Source organism: Alternaria arborescens, assembly GCF_004154835.1.
Source record: "Alternaria arborescens strain FERA 675 chromosome Unknown contig_11, whole genome shotgun sequence".
In the NCBI taxonomy this organism is placed as follows: Eukaryota; Fungi; Ascomycota; class Dothideomycetes; order Pleosporales; family Pleosporaceae; genus Alternaria; species Alternaria arborescens.
The window spans coordinates 830,084-848,941 of record NW_021167866.1 but is presented as its reverse complement, the minus strand read 5'-3'; the positions used below and the strand labels follow the sequence as shown (position 1 = coordinate 848,941).

At 50.7% G+C, this 18,858-nt stretch overlaps 8 protein-coding genes across 8 annotated transcripts; 3 read left to right on the top strand and 5 right to left on the bottom strand.

The window, feature by feature from the left end:
- Positions 1-1,314: 1,314 nt before the first annotated feature.
- AA0111_g5750 (hypothetical protein) lies at positions 1,315-1,809 on the top strand (the record flags this gene model as incomplete). The annotated part of the gene is made up of 2 exons (XM_028651897.1): positions 1,315-1,322; positions 1,380-1,809. The coding sequence occupies 2 exons, from the start codon at positions 1,315-1,317 to the stop codon at positions 1,807-1,809; spliced, it is 438 nt and encodes a 145-aa protein (XP_028506780.1).
- A 462-nt stretch (positions 1,810-2,271) lies between these two features.
- AA0111_g5749 (hypothetical protein) lies at positions 2,272-3,042 on the bottom strand (the record flags this gene model as incomplete). Its single annotated transcript, XM_028651895.1, has 1 exon — positions 2,272-3,042. One exon carries the CDS (start codon positions 3,040-3,042, stop codon positions 2,272-2,274), a length of 771 nt encoding a protein of 256 aa, XP_028506870.1.
- A 992-nt stretch (positions 3,043-4,034) lies between these two features.
- On the bottom strand, positions 4,035-4,793 carry AA0111_g5748 (hypothetical protein; the record flags this gene model as incomplete). Its single annotated transcript, XM_028651894.1, has 1 exon — positions 4,035-4,793. The coding sequence occupies one exon, from the start codon at positions 4,791-4,793 to the stop codon at positions 4,035-4,037; it is 759 nt and encodes a 252-aa protein (XP_028506869.1).
- A 1,748-nt stretch (positions 4,794-6,541) lies between these two features.
- Positions 6,542-9,889, bottom strand: AA0111_g5747 (A-factor-processing enzyme; the record flags this gene model as incomplete). Its single annotated transcript, XM_028651893.1, has 2 exons — positions 6,542-7,092; positions 7,144-9,889. 2 exons carry the CDS (start codon positions 9,887-9,889, stop codon positions 6,542-6,544), a joined length of 3,297 nt encoding a protein of 1,098 aa, XP_028506827.1.
- A 617-nt stretch (positions 9,890-10,506) lies between these two features.
- On the top strand, positions 10,507-10,993 carry AA0111_g5746 (hypothetical protein; the record flags this gene model as incomplete). Its single annotated transcript, XM_028651892.1, has 2 exons — positions 10,507-10,695; positions 10,748-10,993. 2 exons carry the CDS (start codon positions 10,507-10,509, stop codon positions 10,991-10,993), a joined length of 435 nt encoding a protein of 144 aa, XP_028506826.1.
- An 86-nt stretch (positions 10,994-11,079) lies between these two features.
- Positions 11,080-11,976, bottom strand: AA0111_g5745 (hypothetical protein; the record flags this gene model as incomplete). The annotated part of the gene is made up of 3 exons (XM_028651891.1): positions 11,080-11,469; positions 11,517-11,876; positions 11,926-11,976. 3 exons carry the CDS (start codon positions 11,974-11,976, stop codon positions 11,080-11,082), a joined length of 801 nt encoding a protein of 266 aa, XP_028506829.1.
- Positions 11,977-12,762: 786 nt separating this feature from the next.
- On the bottom strand, positions 12,763-12,987 carry AA0111_g5744 (hypothetical protein; the record flags this gene model as incomplete). The annotated part of the gene is made up of 1 exon (XM_028651890.1): positions 12,763-12,987. One exon carries the CDS (start codon positions 12,985-12,987, stop codon positions 12,763-12,765), a length of 225 nt encoding a protein of 74 aa, XP_028506828.1.
- A 3,255-nt stretch (positions 12,988-16,242) lies between these two features.
- AA0111_g5743 (V-type proton ATPase catalytic subunit A) lies at positions 16,243-18,717 on the top strand (the record flags this gene model as incomplete). Its single annotated transcript, XM_028651889.1, has 8 exons — positions 16,243-16,506; positions 16,565-16,610; positions 16,675-16,696; positions 16,744-16,792; positions 16,841-16,925; positions 16,979-17,771; positions 17,837-18,611; positions 18,661-18,717. The coding sequence occupies 8 exons, from the start codon at positions 16,243-16,245 to the stop codon at positions 18,715-18,717; spliced, it is 2,091 nt and encodes a 696-aa protein (XP_028506830.1).
- Between the last annotated feature and the right edge of the window lie 141 nt (positions 18,718-18,858).

The window sequence follows — 18,858 nt, the reverse complement described above, 5'->3', positions numbered from 1 at the left end:
AGATCCGATTGAATGAATTGAGTCGAGTAATCACACATTGCACATCATTGTCTGTCAATGCGAACCCCTTCAGACTCGAGTTAGGAACTCCAAAAGAAGATTGACCAATGTTGATGATGCGCGTCCCTGGTGGCCAGTCCTCATCTAGATTATTTAGTGTTGAATGTGTTAAATTGAGACAATGCTGTGACCACGTGAAAGGCAATCCTTATGATCTTCCTACTCTCCTTTGTTCCTTTGTTATGAGGTATTGTTGTATAGTTGCTGGTCATAGTCAACGCGGAATCGCCAACTAAGTTGAATTACTTGAGCTCGCTTGCTTGCTCTCATAGGTCCGCTAGGCAGTCTTCCGGGATTGTGCTGCGAAACGCAATGCGCAAAGCCGGAAAGTGCTGGTAGTCGATCTTCGCTGTACAAAAATCCTATGACATCACAGCATATCTCATTCGAGTCAGGAGGAACTATATTGGATTTTCCTTCAGTGAATTGATTAGTCAGTGGCCTTCGGGACTCGAGAATATGAGTGACACCATAAAGTGTAGCTTCATTGAATGACGGCCTTCGCAGATCACTATAGTAGCGTTCGATGGTTTTGACATCTAACACTGTATTTCGTTTCTTCTTCTGTTTCCTGTGCAGCCACGAATAACTTCCAGAACACACGTTGCGAGCTTGGAGAGTCTCAAAACAAGGCCCGGTTTTGATTCACAAGCAGCTATGCACGTCAACTCATATTTGCATACATGGAGCACATGCTCAGTCCTGCTATCATTACAGCAAAAAATGCATGAACCGCTCCTCAGAGGTAATTGAGTCCCAATGTAATAGTGACCGAGAAGAACAGAGGAAGTTGAAGCAGGCCGAGGGATTCCGATAATGGCTGGTCCAGCTCTTTCTATTGACAGGCCCACATTGCCGTAGCCCTAAACATCAATTTCACTTCTGATCCTGAGGAAGAGCACATTTGTTCGCAAGAAATATTAGTGAAAGTAAAGAACGTACATGCCATGTAGCTTGCCATGTACTAACCCCACCAAGACATATCACCCTCTGACGTCACAGCACCCCACATAATCCGGCGACAATCGACTCTCTAAACCTTAGTTCAATTCAATGCCGCAGCCACACTCGACAACCTCGCATCTGACAACGTTTTTGATCGTATTCATCTTCGTAATTGCCCTATTCCCAGGACTCTTTGTCGGTATATTCTGGGCGCCCTACAACAGTCTCGCAAACTACCTTGTACCGACGCCACAACCGCGCAAAAGCATAGTCTGCACAAGTCCGAATATCTGTGCTTCACCACCAATCATGTCTTGGTATTTTCAATCCCCCTATCGTTCCCCAGACGTGATTCCGTTGCTAAAACTTCCCAGGTCACAGAAATCTCTCACCCTTCCCAGCCGATCGCGCGGCTCTTATCTCATAACCGACCACATCCTGAAAGAAGTGCCCGAGATTAAGAACTACAAGACCGGCCTACTCAACCTCTTCGTTCAACACACTTCCTGTGCGCTATCTCTGAATGAGAACTACGATTCGGATGTGCGCGCGGATATGAGCACGGCGTTGGATCGCATTGTGCCAGAAGACAAGAAGGGACAGGGACTGTACCTACATGATGCAGAGGGTAGTGACGATATGCCTGCGCATGTGAAGTCTGCATTGATTGGTGCGAGCGTTACAATTCCTATCACAAATGGAAGATTGAATACCGGCACATGGCAAGGCATCTGGTACCTCGAGTTCAGGGACTCGAAGCACACACGGAAGGTTGTTGCGACGATTCAGGGTGAAAAGATGTGAGCTGGAGAGTTTGGAAATCCGGAAATCTGCGAGTGATGTTGAGTCTATGCAGAACCACGGATGTCTACATTATGCATCACGGCGTGTTAAATGTATAACCAAGAGGCTATACCATTCGAGTAGGGGTGTAGAAGTGCTACCCCAAGAGATTAAACAAGATACTTTGATGCCGTGGTCTATCGTCCAATAGCAGCTAAATTGCCGCCTCTGCAAGTCGCCAAGGAAACACCTGTAATAACGCCTGTTCTGCATGATCCTAGTCCCTACGTCGTAATGGACTGTTCATCCTTGAGTCGTCGGCCTGTATATACATGAACAAGATCATGAAAACAGTAGATCCTGTTGTCCCAGTTTCTCCCCGCTGCGATCGCTACCGTATCTCATTTCATTCTGTGTCGTCCCTGTTGTCAATCCTCCAGTGCCGTTGTTGAGAGCGTCGCTAGCTGGCCATTGACTTTCCAATCACGCGCGATGAAATACAAGGAAGCCGATATCAGCATCCATCATCCAACGACCGGGATGGCACTCGTTCTCGATCTGATAGTAGGACCTGAGATGCCACTCTCCGTTGACTTCGCGACACCAGAAGGGATCGTCGTCGCGTGCATCGGCTGGCCTGATCTTTCGCGGATCGTACGAACCACGCTCAGTCGCAATCCTCCGACTCTCCATTTGGATGTCCTCGCGTGTGGGGCCTTGCTGCGCGTGACTGTGGACGTATGCTGGTCTCGTCTCCCTGACCGTTTGTGTGACGGGTGTTGAATAGTTTTGAGCCTGGCTATTCGTCACGTGGTAGGTAGTGGTAGTGGTAGTCGGTCCGGGTGGGTAGACGTGCGCTGTGTAGCCATAAGTGGGTACTGTATTGTAGTAGGTCCTCTGGTAGGGGCAATAGAAGTTAGCAAGTGGGTACAGCGAACCATACAAGTTGTAGTTGTAGTAGCCATAGACACCTCCGTAGGAAGGATAGGAGTAATTCGGGGGATAGTAGTTGGTGGCGTAAGTTTGAGGGTACAGGGGACGGGCGTTGTATACCGCAGGTTGGTAAGCACCTACCCCATATCCTACACCCATACCAACGCCAACGCCTCCAAACCCACCGTAGCCAAAGCCGCCTCCAACGACGCCGGTGGGTGCGGCGCCATTGGCGGCCTGGCCGGCATAGGTGAGGAGGCCACGTTGTCCGTATCGGGGATTATAGATGTACTGGTGGCGGGGCTTTGGGTATGCTTCCATTATGATGATTGATAGCCAGTCTTTGCGAATATCTGGTGGTGATTGCAATATTGCAAGTTTGATGGGTAGGTGTGAATGCCAGAATGGGGTACTGCGAGAGAAGAGACAAGGTGAAGGTCGAAGTCAGACACAACAAGATCGAGCACAAGAAGTGGGTGCGGCAATTGAGACTGAAGCCAAGTCACGACTCAGGGTGTCATGCGAGCCAATGATAGCGGGGTAAGGCAGCGGTGTGGTAAAGGGAAGGCGCAAGGCAGCGCGATCGGAGCAAAGAGAGAAGGTGAACAACTTACTATCGCTGAATTGACCGCCAAAACATCGCGGGTCCCGACATGATATCCAGTACCATTTGCATACCCAGACGAGTAGCCAGGGTAGCCACCTCCAGCAAGACCTCGAGGGACCATGGTTTGAGAGTACCGGCCTGGAACGCTGCGTGAATATCCCTCAGGCACGACACCCAGCGGATATCCGCCGCCAGACTGTGAGTACGAATTTGGACGAATGACCGCGTTACTTATGTGGCGGCCTCTAGGAGGGCCAACATAGTAGCGCGAAGGATAGTATGAGCCGCCGAGACCATACTTGCGGCGTCGGGACATACCAAAGCGTGGGTGATAGTCTTCTGCGTAATAGCGTTGGCCATTGCGGACCTCGAATCTGGACTCGTAGCTGTAATCGTCATCGCTGAAACACATGTTGCTAGTTGGTGTATTGGGCTGGAAAGAGACTAGAGACGAGGATAGTAAACAACCGCAAAGCCGACAGCGGGTGGAACAAACGGAGACACATGGTGGGCTAGGATTTGAGGGAAAGAGAGACTTCACCGCAAGTTGGACGAATGGCCGTGACTTTGAAGTTCAACTAGAGAGTTGAGAAATGCTTACCACTTATTTCAATTTGGCAAGCTAATCGGAATGTACATAGACATGTACAATACAAACCTCTAAGGCCTGCTAAAGGTCTGATGGCAAGTAAAAGGCCGTTAAAGGTCACGTACTCTTTCCACTACCAGTCTTGGGTGCAGCGCCTCCCTTGACAGCTTCAGTGCTCTTTCCCTTCTTCCTGAACATGCCGCGAAACGTCTTCAGAAATGGGGAAACCGTCCATCTTGCAAAGGTCGGTGTAGCCCAAACGCTGAACACAATTCTTGGAATCAAGAACATCTTGACAATGGTGTAAGCAGTCGCGAACTCGACCACGAGTCTGACACCACCTTCACTGATGTTCCAAGCCTGATCCACTTTCCTCAATCTCTTTGTCTCGCTGCCAATCCCGTCATCGTCTGATGCCGACAGCAAACCGCTACCCTTCATCCATTTCCGCTGCTTGTCATCTTTCTGGATCTCGTCGACTTCACGTTCAGCCTCCAGGGCTTCGTCACTACGTATCCAGCCCTTGCGCTTGAAGTAGCGACCAAAGCGCTCAACTCCCGAAGCAATCCAAGCCCCTTCGGCGAACCACGGCGGTAGCCAGTGCGTGTAATGAAAATATCCCGCGAGCCCGAGCAAGGGAATTATGGCCGTGAGTTCGTGGAGGATGAGAAATGACGTTATGTGTGTGACTGGTGCGTTGCCGAGTGCATTGGTGTACTTGTGCAGGAATTTTGGTAGGCGGCGATTGAAGCGCTCGATGCGCGACTGGGAGGAGGCTGGGGGCGCGATGGGCTCTGTTGCATAGCGGCGCTGGTGTGATCTGCGCAGTAACTGTGGCGGGCGTGCAGTCGCCCGTGGAATTGTTCGTCGTAGCATGTTGCTTGTATTCCTTCCTCCTCTTCCGCTCAACCTCCAATCCCAGGTGGCTCTCTATGCCGTGTGCTGTGTGGTGACTCCATGTTGGGGCAGCTGTCGGTACCTGCGTCAAGTATGACGAAGTTGCCGGGACGTTGACGGGCCGCCCCACCTCGATCGCGTCTACGGCTCAACCATAATCATCTATCCTCCTATACATATGGACCAGTCTGCTTCACTCCAGATACGCGGTCGACGATGGCAGTAGTTGGACGATTCCCTGACTCGTGTTCCATCTTTGTTAGAGCCCCCCATTGTCGCGACTTTCATCGCGCCCTGAACATCAACACCTAATCAGACGCCTTACGCGACCACTGCGCCGTAAACACGCATAGCCAAGCATTGAACATGTATCATAATTGTCAGGCTGTGAACTTCAGCATAATTCATCCTCTTGCTTATCTTCTTTCATCTTAAGCAAAGTCACCTCGTCTCTTCAGGAAAAGTCGTCTTGAACGCGTCAGGAGCAGGTTCACAAAACGGGCATGTTGTTGTTTTACGAAGATGAACCTGGGTCGACCGAGACTACACAAGGATCCTTCGAGTTGAGCGACTTTGACCTGACACCGGGTATCGATCCGCTCCTGCAGTACGGTTCTCACGCGTTCATACCATATCCAGCCGCCATCGCGTGGGACAATGTGCCTTCCAATAGCTGCGCTCCCCCTACAGCTGGCCATGCATCAACACCACATCTGGCAATCAACCATCCCTCTTCATGGACATACTGCGGTCCCCTTCTCCAGCCAGACGAAGCAACCCTCCCACCGTCCTTTCACGCCTGGGCAGATCTGACATTTTCTTCCCCTTCCACCATGATCTCCCACCTCCTTCCTCTTCTCTCCTGGCTGCAAGCTTTCCTTATAGAGGCAAAAGTTCACGACTATTGGCTTACAATCCGCTGTACCGCGCCAACCCACGAATACGACAAGCCCCGTTGGCACACAGACGAGAACTTCTTCGTCTATGATTCGGAAGCACCTGGTTTGGGATTTTCACCCACTAGCAAAGAGAGGTGCTGGAAACTATGTACTACACTTCTTGGTCCAGGAACCTTATTCCTAGAGGACAACGAGACAGCACTGCGAGTAATGCGAGAGACGAAGAAGAATGAGAAGGAAAAGATAGGTCTTCATGCGTGTACATCCATACGCTGTATAGGTTGTTCAACGTATACAGAAATTGTGCGTGATTCGCTTGTAGGCTCTCTGCAGGATATGGAGGTTGAGTCTCCAGCAGTGGGAGAGGTAGCATATTTCCGGGTAGGCGGCGAAGAAGGCGCAGTGCACTCGGAACCGCGTTGTGATACTGATCGCATATTCATCAATATAATCCCAGGAACGAAAGACGACTTGCGGAGGTTGATGCAAAGGTTCGGTATGGAATACCCACGTGCATGGTGTTTTGGTATGCCAGTTGGTTTTGTGAAGAGTGACGAGGCATGCGCCTTCAATAGCGCAAGAAATTGAGTATCTGTATATTACAAAGCATAGAGTAAAATCAAATGACAAAGCGAAGGCATCCGAGTAAACGTGTTCAATACGTGTGACTCATGCATTGATCAAGAGAATTACAACTACGCTAACACTGAAATGAAGCTGTAATCTCTCTTGTTTTTAATTTGTGTACACCCGCGTATTGCGATTCGGTGGTCTTTGCACATCTATTTCCTTTACAGTGACGAAGCAAAGTCATCGACTTGGTGTCTCTCACAACTTCTCAGCAACTTCGACGAATTCCTCAAGGTTGCGTACCGGTCGCACACCGGAGCTGACTTGCATGCTTGCCTTCCACGCATGTACATCTTCAATGAGAACAGGATGCGATGCATCCACTATGCTTTTAACATCCGCCGACGCATCGAGGGCCTGTGGAGCCGCAGGAAGACCAGAATCCGCGACACCTAGTGCAGCCTTGGCTTCATCAAGGACCTTGTTGGCGACCTCCTTCTCCATCTTGAGGTCATCAGTAAGATGTGTGGCAACGGCATCTGGGATAGCATCTTTAGACGATACATCTTTTATACGGGTCTGGAAAGCCTCATCGTTAGCTGTGATCTTGTGTTCGGCAAGGATGATCTTGAGTGCAGCAGCAGCAGCAGTCTTCCTCTCGTCGAGCGAAGGCTCCTTTGCTTTAGCCTGTGCTTGGAGGTGGACAGATAGCTTGGAGCGCTGAGAGGATGATGTCGAGATGTAATGGTTGTAGAAGTCGACCATATCCTTCTTTGTGAGCTTCTCAAGAGTCGCAGCATCAACATCGGCTGTAAATTCGTTAGTACTTTACTAATGTCGGAGGATTACGGTTGGCATACCTTGCAGAAAGTCATAGGAATCACTATAAATATGATTCCAAAACCTGTTATCTTCAGATGACAAATTCTTCAGTTTTGCCAGCCTCTTGTTGATCATCGCGCGTTTGTGACTTTCAAAGTCCTCGTCACTCATATCATTCAAAGTCTGCTCGAAAGTGTTGAGGAAATTCTCGATGCGACCCTCAAGGTACCGACAATCTTTCTCACTCTGTATAAGGATACGATAACCTGACCAAATGTCGTGGAAGCTAGGGCCAGAGAAGACGACATAGCCAAGTTGCTCGATGGTACGAAGCTGATTGAAACAAGGCTCATCTGTCATCTGTCCAAGAAGTAGCAGTTTGGCGCGCATGACGCTGTCGTATCGGTGGCCGGCATACAGACTGTACTCGATGCAGTGGTTGACATTCTCAGGGTCCTTTAGTTGCTTCTCATAGATGAAGTTACTGCCGGACGGCCAGATGAGACCCCGACGCGTCGGTACTTGGTTCGCTGGTAGCCTCCTGGGTTTGATGGTACGCTCTACGAGATCAGTGATCTTCAAAGCCTCCTCCTTGTAGAGATTACCGTGTGCCAAGACCTCAATCTGACACTGCGCTAGAATCTGTGGGAAAAATTGCTGGACATCTTGCGCCGTCACGTTCTCAAGTTCTGGGAGCAGTTCGTCATTCATTACACTCTTCTCACTCTTGAACTGTCGAGAGTAGGTACCGACTTGATGGAAAGGTTGTCCGTACTCCCAGTTGCGTAGAGAACGCAGCATGCGGTCGTGAATAATCTTGAAACGATCTTCCGACACCTCAAGGTCTCGTACTTGAAGCAAGACCTTCTCCAGTAATACATGGAGCTTGTCGTTGTAGCCGCTTACAGTAATCGAAAGACCACTTATGTGGTTGGTGAAGTCGTAAACCAACCCAGAAAGGTCGGCGTCGTATGAATACTCTACCAGAGCGTCGTTCACAAGTTCGCGATACAGTGTACATAGCAGTGTAATACGGGCTGTGACGTTGGTGATAGGTGTTCGGAAGTAAATGTGCACGTTGGCCTTGGGTACCCAGAACTGATCGTCCTTCTTCCACCAGATGCGCACGTTGTCGTCATGGCGTATAAGCTTGGGCTCCTTGGTCGGCTGTTCAACATCCTTCTTCTCCACTTCCAGTCGGGTTGGAATAAACTCATTCCTATGTGGGAAATGCAACTCTGCCGGTCGGCTCTTGCTTTCGAATGCTTGTTTGATCTCGGCAAGGAAATCCTCTGGTATCTTCTCGACTTTGTGCTCTGTGCCATACCATTTCTCCTTTTGGTCCCAACCGCCAGGGAAATCTTGACTGATGATCGTCATCCTGAAGTTATCTGGTCGGAGGTAAGACATAGCTTCGCTAATCAGCTCGGAATCGAACTTCTTGATGATCGCTGGTCCGCTTAGCAACATCTTGCGGTCGTACGGCCTCTGCATAATGCCTGCTAGACCACTTGCAGTCCGGCTTGGCGGACTCTTTTGCTTGAATCGAAACTCTACTTCACTAATCCGCATTTGCTCTTCAACTACCCACTCTTGAGGCGGCTGATCGCGCATCAGTCCGATATACTGGAAGACAAGTTTCGCAACCTCCTTGTAGTTTTTGAGGCCCTCTTCGGTCAACTTAATATTGACGGTAAACAATCCAGAGCCAGGACATAGAGTAGATCCTCCTGCACCAAGCCCGTTCGCCCATCCTTTTGCCTTAATGAGTGCAAGAATACTGCCAGGGCCCTCATGACCGAGCAAGTGACTTAGGTATCTTGAAGGATGTGACTCGTAAAACCTCTCTTCATCACGATACGCAAATTGGAGCTCTAATGACCGGGACTCCAAAACCGGTCTGGCGAAGGTCTGTGTTAACAGCTCGTTCTCGGTATAGACAGGCATATCCCAACGATTCTGGCCAAGATCTTTGTTTGGCACTTTGGCGAAGATCTCCTCTACCCATGCCTCCAGTGTATCTAAACTCTCCCGACCTAGGACAACCAACTTCATACGGTTCGCCGAGTAATGCGTTGAATGGAACTTGATGAACTCATCGCGGATCTTTACCCCACGTGCTATTGGTTCGTCGTGTAGAGTCTTGTAGCTTCCCGTGGAAAAGTGGTTGTAGGGATGTTCTGGATTTGCCAAGGCTTTGTTGAGCTGGTGCATCCGCCAGGTGTCGTTTTGAAGGTTCTTTTTGTTCTCTGAATCCACCGCTTTGAGCTCGCGGTCGACCGTGTCCTCCAAGAACAGGGGACTGATGAAGAATTGGCCAAAGCGATCCAGCCCTCCCCATAGCGGCGATTCGTCTTTGGACTCTGCCAGGTTTGTTTGCGATACATCTGGTGAGGCGGCTTGGCTGCTCGTAGGCGTAGAGGAAGGATATGAAAGTTCGAAGTAGTAGTTGGTCGACGTAGAGGCTGTGAAGGCATTCGAGTATCCGCCGTGGCGCGTCAGATACTGGTTGTAGGCATTTTCCTCCGGGTACTTCTCAGTGCCCATGAATAGCAGGTGCTCTACCGCGTGCGCGATGCCTGGCATGTCCGGCGCATCGCTGAAGCTGCCCACGTTGACGTCCAGTGCCGCGCTAGCCTTGTCTGTCCCCGCCTCGTGTATCAAAAGAACCTCTAATTGATTCGGTAGGGTGATGATTCGGTACGAGCGATCATCGAGTTGTGGCCTCTCCAGGTCTTCTATACGCTGCCGTCCTCCGACTTCTCTTCCCAACGCTTCCGTCATCTTGGCTGATTGGCTGTTGTTCCTTGGCGACGTTGCGAGGCTACGCTGTGTGGTAGGTGGCGGGACGATTGTAGCAGCCTGGCGACTACGAAGTCTATGTATGCGGCGTGGACCGGGGCGACGAGTGGCAAGCGAAGTAGAGGCTGAGCAATGTGATGACGAGACTGTGTACTGTGCAATCGACCAGGCAACCGGGGACCTGGGAACAAGTGTTCGGTGTAATGGTACGAGCGACAGATTTCCCAGAGACTGTCGTGCGCCTAGCGATGGGAGCATCCACAAGACTTGCGGTGGAGGCCGGAGTGGTTGGACAGAGCTTCCGGGGACCACACTTCTACCAGTGACTGCTGCCTTGTGCTATTCGATTACGTGCTCCCGCGGGGATTTCAAGGGCGGTGAGACAGACTGGGATACTGCAGCAGGGACGAGGGAGTTGCTGACTGAGGCTCTAAACACTAAACAATGGACAGACAGCGAATGCGGCGGACCTCCGGTGCTGTGGTAGCGATCAACGTCAGATACGGTGGGCCCTGCATTGTCGATAAGACGGCCAATCCGATCACCGCTAACTTGCTGCCAATTACCCGTCCACCGTTTCCCCTCGTCTACGTGACAACATGGTACCCAAAGCATTTCAAGCAGGTTACGCGAACACTACGGGCTTCAGAAAGGTTGTAAAGGCAACTATATACATCAAGAAGAAGGATGGCATGTCAGATGATGACTTCATCGAGTACTACAACAACAACCATGCTCAGCGGGCTGTTCCCATTCTTCAGCGCCATGGCATACTCAGCTACAGCCTTGTATAGCCACGAACAAAGCCAATATCTTGTACCGAAGCTGAGACCGCCACAGACATATCATCTAGAGCGAGATCGCAAAGCTATACAAGACATCATGCACGGCAAAGCCAGACTTATGGATTATGACGCCATCTGCACCTTTGTCTTTCCCGACTATCTGGCCCTGGCCAAGTTCATGTACGATAAAGACGGAGCCGCGCTCAACAGCGACCATGAGAACTTCATGGACGACAGTCAAATGAAGATGATGGTCGGAGACGAGTACATGCTGATCGAAAACGGGGATAAAGTCGGATGACCGAATTGCAATCGAAGACGCAGTCTCCATGGGGTATCATTGAACCGTACCAAGTGTACAAATGCATCGCCAAGATGTCACCGCGTCTACCTCCGGCCCTTGCCTCTGCTTCTGCCTGCGAATCCACGTGGTGCCGACGAGCAGTTGGCTGCGATATGTCCCTTCTGTCCGCATTTGTAGCATTCCATGTCGGCCATGCCACTGAAGCCCCCTCTACCTGCGCCTCCTGAGCGTCGACCGCCTGATATCGATGTCAAGCCCTGCAAGTTTCCATCGTTGTTCTGTCGCTTCGGTGTTGTCAGGGCTGATTCGTCGCCTGTACTTGGGCGCATTTTCTTTGATTCGCGCCTCTCTGACGCCATCTCGCGCTTCGTCTGTCGGATAAGATCTGCCGCAGGATCTTCTGAATCATAGTCGTCCTCAGATTCCTCAGATTCCGAATCTGAGTTTTCAGTCTTAACCAAGGGTACGGAATTCTGAAGCACGTCAGCTCGATCGTTCCAACAGGTCTTTTTATACGTACATCTGCCTTCTTCTTAACTCCACCACCGAATTGCATTCTTATGGGCCTGATCTCCTCTTCCTCGTCTTCCTCATCGTCCTCCGCATCCAGCTCAGCAAATCCCGCTTGCCTAACGTTCATCGCATCTTGCCTCTTCCCTTCGAGAGGATCCTTGAAGCTCAATACCCACTTCGTCTCGCCTGCGTGCTGTGCGGCCTTGTCTAGTGCAGCCTGGCGCTTCGCTTCCTCTGCGTCCAACCCTGATTGTATGATCTCCCGGTCCGAAGTTCCTACTGCAGAACCATTTGAGAGGCGCGCTTTCTTGGCGGGCGGCCCGTTAGGCGTCGAAGGTGAAGACTTTGCGGCAGCACGCTGCATGAACTACTTGCGTTTTAGCAGATTCGTCGGATGGTACGGTAGCCTTACATACCTTCATTCCCATCAGTCCTTTGGACATGGTTTTGGGTGTGTTTCCAGACATTTTGTAGTTGGTCACAAGTCTCAACGTTGCCTGGTATGGTTGATTAGAATTTGGTGTTGCTGTCTTCGTTGCGCGTTCGCGCAGTCGCGTTCAGCGAACTTTTGGCGCACAGACCGTGTCTCTTTCGCTATCGATAACAATGCCGATGCCGATATGACGGCATGTAGCCCTGCTGCCTTCCTCTCACCCCCACCCACCGATGCTGACGAGCAACACCCTCCCGAGCCATCGAACAGGGCTCCACTCGGCACCGTTTTTAGCAGGCGTTCGTGCCCTAGTCTGCAACCTGGGCAATCATTAATACGGCATGGGCTGAGCTACACGTCAGTTCCCTGGTCACGTAAAAGCAGGGCAGCATAGCACCCATGGATTTGAACAAGGCGTAAAAGAGACGGACGTTGAAAGGGGTCAGGCTCACACAACGTGCAATGACGCGCAATGGGACGTTCGAGAACTCTTAAGAAGCCGTGAATTAACAGTAGTGATGATGTAGCGTCACACTACACTTTGAATCTTGGATATGTGCCGGCCATCATGACTATCGAGGATGGGTTCAAACTAATTATATGGCATCATTGCCACGTGGAGAGCCCCAGATCTTCAGTATTCCATCATTAAAGCCAGCGCCGCTCTATGCTATTGGGGTATCGTTTGAGGTTCCAGCCTCCAGTGTCATGCCGTAGAAGGTGGCGTATGACGCCATTGGTCGTTAAGGATAAGTCGTCTCAGTAGTACGTTTGGTATAGTCTGTGATATGCCACAAGAAATCGCTCCGCCACAAAATGCTCAAGTAGGTCTAGGCATGCTGGGATCCATGGCTTTCGAGAAGAGTGCGGCTTTTAGCTGGCGGTAGGCCTCGATGGCAGCTTCGCGAGATTGAGCCTCAGATTCGGATTCTGGAGACGAATACGACTGATGTCTGGGCAATGAAGATGTCCATGTCGATATGTTGGATGCGTGCGCGGGCGTCAAGAAGGGGTGCGACGACTGGTGAGTGGCGACATAGGCCATGATTCTTGGAGAAGGGGTAGAGGAAGGTTGAGAGCCGGTTGAGCTTGGAGCACGAGAAGACATGTTGTTATGCTGGAAAAGAGGGATCTGGCAACCCATATATGATCTTGCAATAATTTGTCAAACGAGATACGGAAATAACAAATTTCCAAAGTCGAGTTGCGACTCTGAACTCCGAAACGTGCTCCGGCACGATTACGACTAGGGCTTGCAGGATGGCGGCTTCGCCAAATTGCCGCTCTGAGACATTCATGCCTCCGACATGATGATAAGAAAAGTAACCTTGTTGGTGCCGTCAATGACACGACAATCAGTGAGCAGGTACGCAGAGGTTGAGCGAGAGATCGTCGCGAAGCATAGTCTACCCAATAGCAACACGGCGACCAGGGATGGGCCTGCTCTGGGTTCCGGGCTGCTAGATGCCACGAGGTAGAAAATCGTATGTTGTTTGACAAATCCCAGAGAGTCGGGAAACGCCAATTTCATCGGGCGCATACGCGAGAATGATTTGTGACTTACCGGCCATCTGGTGGTGTTAATTCCAAATCCCACATACGTAATCGACGCTAACGGCCACTAGTTCCTCCGGTCTCACCTCCTCGAAACGCGACTTTAGCGACATCTATGCAAATCTCGCGTATACCTGTAGATGCTCGTGAGCTCGGTCCGCCAGCAAACCCACGCCTCGCGTCTAAAGCGCCTCAACCGTTCGTATTATCGCTGATCGCAAGCCCTCGGTTGCACGAGCACACTCCTTCAGGACTTTGACACGACATCGAATATGGAGACATCTCGACCCTAACGACGTGCCACATCTCTCGTCTGTTAGCAAGCCCAACCGTCTGCTCGAAAACACGAGTCTCTGAATAAATTCTCATCGTCATGATCGCTTGTTTGCTTGGCTCTTGTAAACAAAAGCACGTAAGGCAATAACACCTACGGGTATCTCCCCACAGCGCACACCGCTTATCACATGTTCACCCAGTCGGGTAAGGCTCCACTCAGGCAGCCACCACAGGTTTGCTCCTACAGAAACGTCGGACTAAAGCAGTCTGCGGTGACAAATTACTGTGCAGCAAAGTGTGTGCCAGCTGAGACTCAGTGTCCACAACTGTACAGTGCCAGTAAGGTTGTTGAATCAGTCTGAAGAGCAAGGTATACGTGTGTCGAATCGCGAATATCTTATCTGTTAGCATCGGCCCCATGCCACCATAAAGTCGGGGAACAAATCATACAAAGAAACTAATGTGCAATTGAACATCCACTGTCATTAATTCCATCTTCAGTATCGATATCTGTACCCGCATAGTATCGGCAACTTTCATACCCGGTATCCGATGCACCTCAGTCCAGCTAAGTTCAAGTAGATCTTCTAGCTATTTAAGTTTCCATGATCCCATGTGGCACTAGGAGATGACGCCTCAGGTAAATTCACAAGCGCAGGCGGCTCAAATAGTGTCCGGATGCGACATCTGACAGCACCTGTTCTTCAAGCCACCTGATGAATCGGTCCGATCTTCCATCTGTTAACCTATTCACCTTCAATCACATAATCACGCTAGAATATTGGATACGATTGTTGTTCTTGGCGTTATACAACACGTGGCCTATAAATATTATGGAGTCAATGATGGCCTACTACTCATACCGCTAACAGTAAAACCAGCACTAAGCAGTTTTGCGATGGTCGCAAGGCTTCTGTATGTTTGTTACAACTGCGACTTGAGCGAACGGCGCCTACGCAGTATTCACTTTCCGTGAGCGTTACAGTATGCACGGTTACCATCCTCAAACGGGATAATCTCATAGTAGGATCTAGTGGCTGTTCTAAGTGATTTCCACACATGTCGCATATCTGGTTCAGCACGTGCCGATCCCACTAGTGAACCACATTCCAACATAACGCCTGTCTTATGGTCTGGGTTGGTGATCATCGTCATTGGATCCTACTCGTCTGTTTGAGTATGTTAGAATTTAATTGTGGCATGTTCTCCAATTCACGGGGAAGAATATTACTCAACGACCTTCTTTCATTCATATCGCCAAGCATTGTACTAGGATCTAAGATTCATGTAGGAATATAATTGATAGAAGACCTCGGTGGGTCTACCGATCATAGCAACCACAACCACAATGCCCCTTGTTACACGAAGATTCCGTCCAGCCCTGGTTTGCATTTTCGTCAGGTAAAGGCGACTAGCTGATTAGGACCCTTGTTGAGACCACAACTGCTGCACTGCCTGGCTATTGTGCCAACGCTCGAATGCGCTCACTTCAAGTTTCACTTGAACACACGTCTCCTTATCTTCAACATGCATGACCAATCTCCAAGTTGGTTCATCCTGAAATTCAAAGCAACTGCGAGCATACGCCACGAGAACCTGGTTCCTATTGTGACCTTCACCGCCATTGCCTAGATCTAATCGTCGTAGATGTTGTCTATCGGCTTCACGGTGTTGGTCGCCGGAAGCAAGATGCTCACTCGAATCTTCCTAGATGGTGGGAGGCTGACAGAAATGTAGAGTTCAGCATCAATGGCGATGGTTTCAGGCGAGGAAGTTTCGAATCGCCCTATCTTTCCGCTATGCTGAAGATAAGTGATGCTCGTCACGCTCCGTACGCTGATCGTTTGCAGCTTATACTTGCCCAGACTATCCTCTACCATCTGGCGACCAACCTCGCTACGCCATGATCCTTTCAGAAATCGAAGTCAATGTCGCAGTTATTCGTGCATCACTGCTCTTCACGCGCTTCCTTCCGGCTTTCATCTCGGAGCAGTCCTTCAGCTGCAAAAGATGCAAAGACTTGCAGAACCTGGACTGGGCTACATGTGCTTCGCAGAGGCACAGATGATGACATGCAAAACTGCCGAGGTAACAGGCGGCGAGACACTCTGGTTGCGACGGATGGGTTCCCTCCGCGGGTTGCCACGGCCAAAGAGATGGAGAGGCTGGGGAGTAACAAGCGAAACACAATGTAGCTTACCGAAGACGGGATGTAGCTTCTGCTATGACGTATGTCAACATTGCAGCTTGATACATTGTTGCGCTACCAATATGCTATCATGACAAGAGAAGATAGGTCAGTTACGTGCCTTGGGGCATTGCAGTGTCTAAGTACACGATGAATGTCATATTTCTCCACGACTCTGGAGAGCTCGCAGGCAGATGACAAGGAATGCCCCCACCAGGCGCTAGCGCGGCAGCTTAGCTTGTCGGCCGTGCTCAACCTCAACCTGCATCCAACAACGATTGAATGCAACTCGGTCTGCGTCCTCGTTTGCGAACACGGCCATCTTTGTACGATCTTGTTCAGAAGAAGAACATTGACCAGATCTCGATATCTGGAGCTCACCCCGCCGCCGGCCCCGACGACGTTGAGCCACACCGAATACCGCTTCCCGCGAGCCCGCTGATATCACCACGAGGCGAGCTTCCCACCCAGCCGCCGCCACCTCATATCACCCTACAAGAAGCCAGTGACGACGAGAAAGACACACCGGTAGACAAGATGCCTCCTGTAAGCAGCATCAGCTATCGAGGGGCATGTGGCGCATGCAGCTAATTCGTGGGCGCAGAAGCAACAGAAGAAGCAGGAGCAGAAGTCGGAGGGCGAGGAGCATGGTAAGCTCGAGCACTCTACACAAATGTGCAAAGTCTGTTTGAAGACATCGCTAACTCTGTGTAGGCGCCATCTACTCCATTTCTGGGTACGTCACTGCTGTACAGTGCTCGAGTCGCATACTGATCCACCCAGCCCTGTCATCATTGCCGAGAACATGATCGGATGTGCCATGTACGAGCTTGTATGTTGATTGAAATGCGCTGAGATGGGAGAATGCTGACTCGTCTAGGTTCGTGTTGGTCACGACAACCTCGTTGGTGAGGTCATTCGAATCGAAGCCGACAAGGCCACCATCCAGGTCTACGAAGAGACTGGTACGCACACCATACACACATACACGCGACAGGACGTGGCTAATATCGCATAGCTGGTGTAACTGTAGGCGACCCCGTATACAGGACCGGACAACCATTGTCTGTCGAGCTTGGTCCCGGTCTTATGGAAACCATCTACGATGGTATCCAGCGTCCTCTCAAGGGTATTGCCGACGACGCGAACAGCATTTACATTCCCCGCGGCATCAACTTGCCTGCTCTCGACCGCAAGAAGAAGTGGGAGTTTACACCCGGTTCACTAAAGGTTGGAGACCACATTACTGGTGGTGACGTCTTTGGTACTGTCTTCGAGAACAGTCTCCTCAGCGAACATAGGGTCCTGCTGCCTCCCCGTGCCAAGGGTACCATCACCCGCATCGCCGAGAAGGGTAGCTACACCGTTGACGAGAAGATCCTGGAGCTTGACTTCAACGGCACCAAGACCGAGTACAGCATGATGCACAAGTGGCCCGTACGGGTGCCCCGTCCTTCCAACGAGAAGTTGTCGTCCGACCAGCCACTCATTGTCGGTCAACGTGTCCTCGACTCTTTGTTCCCCAGTGTCCAAGGTGGTACCGTGTGCATCCCAGGCGCTTTTGGATGCGGCAAGACTGTCATTTCCCAGTCTCTGTCCAAGTTCTCCAACAGTGACATTATCGTTTACGTTGGATGCGGTGAGCGAGGAAACGAGATGGCTGAAGTCCTGATGGACTTCCCAGAACTCACCATCGATGTCAACGGCAAGAAGGAGCCTATCATGAAGCGAACAACACTCATCGCCAACACCTCCAACATGCCTGTAGCTGCCCGTGAAGCCTCCATCTACACTGGTATCACAGTCGCCGAGTACGTAATATTTCCTGTACGAACTGCATGTGAAACAGGCACTGACTTCGTGCTCCAATCTTTAGGTACTTCCGCGACCAGGGTAAGGACGTAGCTATGATGGCTGACTCGTCGTCGCGATGGGCTGAGGCTCTTCGTGAGATTTCCGGACGTCTCGGAGAGATGCCTGCTGACCAAGGTTTCCCTGCTTACCTTGGTGCTAAGCTTGCGTCTTTCTACGAGCGTGCTGGTCGCGTCCAGGCTCTGGGTAGCCCTGAGCGCTTCGGCAGTGTGTCTATTGTCGGTGCTGTCAGCCCTCCAGGTGGTGACTTCTCGGATCCCGTCACTACTAGTACCCTCAACATTGTGCAGGTCTTCTGGGGTCTCGACAAGAAGCTTGCTCAGCGAAAGCATTTCCCGTCCGTCAACACATCGATCAGTTACAGCAAGTACACAACCCCGCTCGACAAGTACTACGCCAAGAACAACCCCGAGTTCCCCCGTCTGCGCGATCGCATCAAGGAGCTTCTGACCACTTCAGACGACCTCGACCAAGTTGTGCAACTGGTCGGTAAATCAGCTCTGGGTGACGGTGACAAGATTACGCTTGACGTTGCTACACTACTCAAGGAGGACTTCTTGCAACAAAACGGTTACTCAGACTACGACCAGTTCTGTCCGCTGTGGAAGACTGAATGGATGATGAAGAACATGATGGCATTCCACGACGAGGCTCAGAAGGCTGTCTCCCAAGGGCATGCATGGCCCAAGGTCCGCGACGCGACCTCGGAGATCCAGAGCCAGCTCCGTTCGATGAAGTTCGAGCTGCCCAGCGACGGCCAGGAGAAGGTCACCAAGAAGGTAAGTTCAGTCAACTGTTATTATCGTATAAATGCTAATGTTCAAACAGTACGAAGAACTTCTACAGAAGATGACCGACAAGTTTGCATCGGTTGTCGACGAGTAAATGTGTGTGCTTGAAGGTGATTTTCCTATAGCGCGTCTGTCTAGTATATCTCCATGATTATAGAATGCGAATTGTACCAAGATACCAATACTGCTGCCTGAACCGCTGACGACGCTGTTTCGCGTCTTGTGACCACAATGC